This window comes from Hippoglossus hippoglossus, chromosome 13, assembly GCF_009819705.1.
Source record: "Hippoglossus hippoglossus isolate fHipHip1 chromosome 13, fHipHip1.pri, whole genome shotgun sequence".
NCBI classification, from domain to species: domain Eukaryota; kingdom Metazoa; phylum Chordata; class Actinopteri; order Pleuronectiformes; family Pleuronectidae; genus Hippoglossus; species Hippoglossus hippoglossus.
In genome coordinates, this window is record NC_047163.1 from 14,466,391 (window position 1) to 14,474,385 (window position 7,995).

Genomic DNA, 7,995 nt, shown 5'->3' on the forward strand with positions numbered 1-7,995 from the left:
ATTTATTTTAAATAATAAACATGTCGATCTGCAAGATCTTTCTCAGGCAAATGTAAGAGCAGAGAACAGTCCTTTTGAGAGAGAACGTCAAAAGTGCGTGTGGCTGCTTAATGGTTCAAAATTGATTAAATTCAGGATTTAAGATTCCATCATTTCAATTTTAATGTTTTTCATATCTTTCTTTCTTTTACACTTGGACATTACGCAATGTAAATTTAATTTGATACAGCATACATCCTCTGACAGAATGTACATTACAGTAACAACTGGACTCATCTGACCAGTAGTGTAATGATGGCTGTTCTTTGTTTAATTAGATTCTCTTTCTATATCTCTCCTTCTTTTAGGATCAGAGTCCTGTGGACCGAGCAGTCGCCTCAGTACCAACACTGAGAGACAGCTTGTTTCCAGAATGATGGAGGACAGCAACACGCAGCCAACTGGAATTCAAATCTGCTCAAGCACAACTTCCAGGAGAGGAGAAATATCAGCATATGAACTAGGAACATCTGGTAAGTGTATGTGTGTGTTCTCTCACATGCACGCTTGTGTGTGTGTGTGTGTGTGTGTGTGTGTGTGTGTGTGTGTGTGTGTGTGTGTGTGTGTGTGTGTGTGTGTGTGTTTGTTTGTGTACACGATCAGGGACAGTGAGCTCATACATACAGAACTCCATTTCCTACACAATTAATACACCTCGTTTCTGCTCATAGCTACTCACTGTCTTGGCACAGAACATGCAGGTTTCTTAAAGAGATTACACTGTATCACTCTCAAACACTAACATACACACACACACACATTTTACTCGCACATATGTGGGATTGGGAGTCAGTCCAGGAATAATGTATATGTCCTCTCATTACTTCCTTCACTCCCAGAAAACCCTGCAGTAATCATTTAATGCTGATACACACATGCATACATTTTCATTCACACACACACACACACACACACACACACACACACACACACACACACACACAGACAGACAGACACCGAAGACAAAAGACGATGATCTATTTTATTCAGAGATGTATCTTAGCAACTCAATTCCTTTCCTCTTTCCCTCATCCCTTATGTCACTGTAAACATCCATGTTTAAATGGGACCATTTCATTCCTCTACTTTTCTTTTTACACTTTTTTAGCTCTGCTGTTTTCTTCATGAATCTTTCCTACTCTTTTGAGGCACATCCTCGAAATCCTTCATTTCCCTCTCCCTATTAGGTTCATTTGTAGTTGAACTCCCAGAGCAAATAGATTGAGGCATTGATGTCGATTCTCTGCTGACTTGACTTGAGGTTTTGTTAAGTTACTTAACACTAATGTCGGAATCTGTGAAAGCGCCAGGAGAGCTCAGAACCTTTTTAAGATATTTAACGAGGATCTATTATGCTCATTCACAGCTCATAGGTTTGATTCTGGGACTCCACTATTAGCTAACAGAACATGATTGATTTGAAGTGATTGAAATATTCTCAAATGCATCAGTTCATTTTCAACAACCTGAATCCAATTAGGAATGTGTATAGTTGAACTAGACAAACGTTTAATATAAAACAGCAGGATCATTACCTTATTGTTTAATGGTGGATGTAATTTTCAATCATTCAATGTAGTATATACATTTTTTTCTATATATGCCGCCATTAATTGTTGAACATGAGGGAAATGTCCTACAATACCAACTGAAGTCGAAAACGTCAGGAAATACAAACACTAATGTTATGCTATTCTGCTGTTGCCAAGCAATTGTAAAGTAAACCTGCACTATAGGTTGCTTGTATTCTTGTGTTGTACTTTGCTGCTCAAGTAAACTGTTTGGAGAGATCTAGTTTTGTTCGGAGCAGATCCCTGTTCAGAGAAATCTGTGACTGAAGTAGAAAAAAAGGTACAGACGCCTGAGCTCTTGTCTCACAGCAATTACTTTTACATACATTTATACTGTATATATTCTGTATGACTGAAAATAAGGAAAAGCTTTATAAGTGTCACAAGGAGACCTCAACATGTTTTCAGTATTTTTACAGTATTTTTCCACAAGGGAACCTGTGCACAGATGTTGTGTGTGTCGTTGTGCAGCTCCAGTGTTCTGTGTGACAGCACGCTGAAGAACGACTCTCACCAAAACATATGTGTTCTGACTCCCTTGTGCTATTAATGAACATCTTGAAATAGCTTTTTGCTCCTGAGCATCTTTGTCAGGGTGGAACTCCTTTTCAGGTTTACAGCACTTGGTTTTTTAAACTTCATTCTAGCTATCATACACCAAATCATGGGTGCTGCTCAAACTCACACTATCGAGTATTTTATCGCTTGAGAAGGATCCATATGTCCTGAAGCTATAAATATATTGCACATACACAACATGCAAATGGGGAAAGATTGAAATCTGACCTTCCTTGAAGAGGCATTTGAGATAAATCTAATTTTAATCTTCCCCTCTTATAATGAATCCATTTAAAATTTCAGGTCTTTCAGGACATGAAATCTAGATATATGTCCTATTTGCCATGAAATGGAGGCAGATTAAATATACGGGTTTGTGTATTTGTGAGTTTACGTGTTAGCAGCACTGATACTGCATTTATCATTCCCCATGCTGCTTGGTCTGACAGTGCTAAGCGGAGTTTCTCTACCAGGCACGGGGAGAGTGAGGAGGGAGGGAGGGAGGGAGGGAGAGGTAAAGAGACAATGGTAGATTGAAAGAATGAAAGACTTCATGCTGGAGCTGAAACTGGTTCGACAGCACGCAACAGAGGAATCAGTGTGCTGTACACGCACACGTACACACCCACACCATCATAGATTCTCTACAGGGGCCGCGATGTAATTTACAGTGAGCAGGTGGGGATGGATGTTCAATCTGATTCAATTTGATGTAGCTCACAGTACAGTGGGATGAGACCCCACCCGTTCCACTAACTGGGGTGAGCGTTTCTGTCTCTCACCTTCGTTCTCTGAACCCTCTCCTGTCTGCCTCTCCTCTTATCTGTTTCTCACAGCTCTCTGTGGCTGTTTTCACTTCACCGCATGTCGTCATATCCATTTTTACATCCTTCCGTCTATCCCTCTGGGCACTGATACATTTATCCACCCATATCATTACATATGTCTGGCTTCTTTTTCATTTTTATTCAGCGTCAAACTGGTCGAACAAGTCCACTCCAACTCTGTCTCACCCCACAACGTCGACCCCAAGTCCTCTCCGGCCACCTGTGTTCCCCTCCTTCTCTCAGTCTCCGTCTCCTCCCCGCCCTGCCTGCCGGTTTCGTCCCATGTCGGCCTCAGACTGGGGCCCAGTAGTTCGCCCATTGTCCCAGGCAGCCCAGGAGATCATGGACATCTGTAGACTGGACCAGACAGGTTGTGAGGACCCTGACCTGGACACAGACACAACTGCACACGCGCTCCACGGCCTCGAGCAAGACCTCAAAGGTACAGATGCAAACAAACAGCATAGATGGAAGTCATGCATTCAATCACACCACCATGGTGCGATTTAATGAATCAACACCTTACTTTGCATCTTATAATGACTATCAAACAAGGAAGTATTGAGGTGATAATGGTTTTAAAATAAGGTCATAAGCATTATCCTCCTTTCATGTCTATTTCAGAAACAGGGACAGAGGCTTCATTATTTGCTGCAGTAAACAGTGGAAGACAATCTCAGCAAGGGAATCACAGACTGACACGGTTGGTAAAACACACACACACACACACACACACACCAAACCCACTCCCATCTTTACATTGTGGTTGCTCAACACACATCGAATACATTACCTCATGCTAAAGGGTAAACTCAAGTCTGAATGGTATTGTTACTGTACCTTGAAATGTCAAAGCAACCCTGTGTACATTTTACAAAGCAACAGCGCCCTCTGCAGCCACATGTAGTTATTAATTTTGTTTGGTTCCGCGTCTGAGCGATTGTTTTTCGTGTAGAGAAAAAAAAAGCCTGTCAATGTGTTGACTGGAGCTCTGACTGTGTAATCCCACTCACTGAACACAGGATATTACCCATGATCCCCAGCTTCCTGAACAACAAGTGCCACCAGTGTAATGTGTAATTACACCAAAATCTGTTATGAATTCTGTATATTTAAAGATTCCTTGCTGAATATTGGAGATAAAAGCAGATTTGAATGACTTCTGAGTCTTTTTAACTGATCTACAGTATCGCTTGTGATCTTGCTGGCTCGGTTCCTGGTAATTTAGGCTGTATTCACGAAAGATAATTGGCTCCTGACATTTTCCGGAGTTTGCCTTTTGCATATGAATAACGCAGCAGGAGTCTGTCCAGGTCAGACACATTCACAACGACAGGAACATTTCGTGTATTGCACCTCTTCTTCATCATGAGATATTTGAGCTATCTCTAAGTTTCGTATCCATCATATGTTGGAAACGTCAACAACACTCCCCCATTTTCCAGATGTTTTCCTCCTGTATTCTCACATTGGCTCACTTAAACGTTTTCCGGACCTTCTTACTTGGAGGGTGGAAAATGGAAAATGTCCAAAGCAACTTTGCATTCTCACATACAGCCCCTTCGGGAAATTTCACGAAAAATGTTTGGACTTCAATGCATGTCTGAAAGAAGCTTAAGTTTTGATAATCTGTCAGTTATGCACTGGAGATCGTACCCGCTCACCAAAGTTACATAGATCAAGAACAGACGTTCAGGGTGAGGAGTGAGAAGAGAGCTGCTCCATTCTCTTTATTCCAAGTCAGTGAGCCCTCAAACCAAATTTTGAAGAGGCTATTTTAAGGCAAAAAGTGTTATAGTGTTGCCTAAATATGTCACAGTCTTAAGCTTTAAAATAAGAGCTACAACTCTGGTTACTGTTTCAATTTCCATTCCCGTTTGATATCCTCAAAGACAAATTCACTCTTTCCCTGTGAGGATCTGACTGTGGCCTGTGGACTTCCTGTTTTCAAACTCTCGTCCGTTTCCTTTCTCCGTGAGAGGCATGTAATCCATTGCCCTGTACACATCCCTTCTCTCCTCTACCGTACCAATGGTCACGATGGGGGGTAATCCCTCTTTTTTGTGCTCCGTCGATCCCGCTCTCTGTCGGATATGTGGAGTGTGTAATGAATCGTTAGCCAGCAGAACGACTTTAACTTTGACGACATGTTGGGTATCGGGGGCCCTAATGTGCTGCTTAATGTGTGTGTGTGAGATGGAGAGAGACGGCCTGTCAGTGGGTTTCTCTCACATATCGGAAACTGAGTGTGTTGGGCTGCGCTTTGTTGATGTTTTGTGTGTGTGCGTGTAATGGGCATAATCTGTGCTAGAGGCCTTGTGCTGAGCAGAGCACTGTGAATATCACATTGAGATGTGTAATAACCGGATTACCACATACTACACAGAGGGCTCCCTAAATAGCTCCTTCCATCTTTCAAACGCACACACACATGCACTTACCCAGACCAGTTTGGCGTGCAGGTATCATGTTTTGTTTTTGGATGTCATTACTTCAATAGTTTCATCTTGATCTTTGTCATCACCTTCAAGTTTATGGAGATTGTTACCAGGTTCAGTACAAAGATGAAAGGCTCCTCCAATATTAATATCATGGCTGTAGTTATTTACTCATCAATACAGGGAAATAAAGATTTGGTTCTGAAATGGATCCACTGATTCATGTACCTTTACCTTTTTCACTTTCCTTTTATAAATGTAAACACTGCTTTAACAAAAAAACTGTTACTTTAATATAGTGCCACTTTACTGATAGGACACCTCAGTTGTATCGTCCTCATAATATTGAAGTTCTATTGTGCTGTGGTCTCTGGTGCCCAAAGTTATACAGAATAACAGTCTACCAAAATAGTGGTTTTATAACTCTGGAACCTATGAAATATATTCATATTTATTTTAGTGAATATTATAGCAGTAGGACATGTACGCTCTAAAGCACACCCCCATGTCACACAAGATAATTCTGTGACAGCGTTTCAATGCAGCATGTGTCTGATCTGTGTGTCTATTAGAACCTGTACTGTACGTTATCATTTCATATCCAGATGACTATTCACCATCTACGGCCTATCAGTCTCAGTCAGATGCTTCAAGCAGCCTGGATGAGCTTTAGTGCTGCATCAGTCATCTCTTTCATCTAAACCTCAGTCGGTGCATACTTACACAGCAGTATCAAATTCATATTTGGGGCGTTGCCCTGATTTTATCATGCACAGTTTACACAGCAAAGGGTTTCCAATAATCTAAAACCGAGCCTTAAGTTGTAAAAAGTTTAAGTTCGGTAATTGAGTTTGACTGTAATTAACTGGGAGACTTGGGGTATATTTACACCTTTGTTTATGTTTACTGGATTGATATCATAATCAACTCCGCCAAGGAAGTTATGTTTCAGTGTTGTTTGCCTGTGTTTTAGCAGGATTAATGCAAAAACTTCACAACCAATTTTCTGGAAACTTGGTGCAAGGATGAAAAAAACATTACATTTAGGCATGGATCTGGGGGAGAAAAATCTAGATGATAATCTCACAGATTTTCCAGGAAATAATTCAATGATTTTGATGAACCTTGAGTCTAAGGGAACTGTTGGGCCTTGGCAGAGCTATGCCCTCCACTGACCGCCATTCAGTGTTTAGAACGTAATTTCAATCAATGTAAAGTTTGATGTTTAGAATTGTACTCTATATGACGCTTTTAAATATAATCAGAAACATGGAGGTACAAATCTAATTTAATTGATCTAATAACTTGGTTTCGGTGGTTCGTTATTTATTTGATTCAGATTGAGTAATATGCTGTCAAACCACAACACTGAATCCACCGTCAGCTGAAAGGTTGACCTGACATTGGACATTGTGTCTGATTTTTATTCATGTTTCTGTCTTTGGTGTCTGAATCTGACACCGGTTATAAAATGCTTGAGTACATTTGTCTTTTAATCACAGGTTGGTATTAAAGTGCTTTGTATGTTTGATGTTCTGACTTTGATTGGGGGCTTTGGTTTTGCAGGGACAGAGTCAGCGACGAACAAAGGGAGGCAGAGGAGGCTGCAAAGAGAGACCAGCAGAGCGTCCTATTACTACCCTGAGATATTTGCACACACACACACACACGTACACACACTCAAACATACAAAAACACACATATATATACAAATATAACCTGTGTTGTAAGAGAGGAAAGCAAGCAAAATGAATGTAATTTAAATTGTGTAATTGTTGTGGTGTCAAGGTTTGGTGTATATGTCTTTAACTGTGTGGAATTTTTTTTCAAGTGCAAATAAATGAAAATGTTATCCTTTGAAAAACATTGTCGTGATCTGATTAAACAAGGTTTGTTTTGTGTTGGGATTTCACTCTGTATGTATGCTTTCATATTTTTCCATGCACTATATTTACAGTGCGTATAAAAAGCAGCTTTTAGATACTACATGCCTGTGCATGGATTAGCTGAAGGTACAAAACAAACAATAAAGACAGGCAGAGGATGAGTACAGGAGGGGAGGTGGCAGAGTGCTGACAAATATCTCTGATCCTCAGCAGGGGTCTGCTTTGATGGCTTTGATTTGGTGTTTCCAGTGTGTGTGATGCTGTGTGAGATGTGTGAGCATCACAAGACAGACGTAGTCGGCTCTTGTGCCAATTTTAACTGCAGGGGTTAAGAAGAATTTGTCTCTGTTGTCACCAGTTTGGTCCTTAAGGGGGGGGGGGGGGGGGGGGGGGGGGGGGGGGGGGGGGGGGTTAGAGTGGCACTGGATCAGGTCAGACTGCCAACACACACACACACACACACACACACACACACCTATGCGGGAGGCTCCTGCAGGTGATAAATTATGTTTGTAAGGGAGGGTTAAAAGGAACTGTGCCAGTGGCCGCTGCTGCTATCTCTCCGTATGTGTGTGCAGGAGTTGGGGAAGATAAACACCAGGCGCTGGAACTGGTTCATCATCTCTGTCGTGATTGTGTACACGCACAGTAGGTCTGCGTCTGAGTGTGTATATTT

General features: G+C 41.3%; 1 protein-coding gene across 3 annotated transcripts in view; it reads left to right on the forward strand.

The window, feature by feature from the left end:
* zbbx (zinc finger, B-box domain containing) overlaps positions 1-7,297 on the forward strand; it is a 55,835-nt gene extending 48,538 nt beyond the window's left edge. Inside the window, exons 18-22 of one of the 3 annotated variants that reach the window (XM_034604243.1) lie at positions 348-512; positions 3,141-3,242; positions 3,294-3,437; positions 3,620-3,698; positions 7,000-7,297. In XM_034604243.1, coding sequence (XP_034460134.1) covers positions 348-512; positions 3,141-3,242; positions 3,294-3,437; positions 3,620-3,698; positions 7,000-7,078 — 569 coding nt within the window. In that variant the 3' untranslated portion in view covers positions 7,079-7,297. Of the gene's footprint in view, positions 1-347; positions 519-3,140; positions 3,438-3,619; positions 3,699-6,999 lie in introns of those variants that run through there. The other 2 variants (XM_034604240.1, XR_004615836.1) reach the window with 2 other exon arrangements.
* Positions 7,298-7,995: the final 698 nt, after the last annotated feature.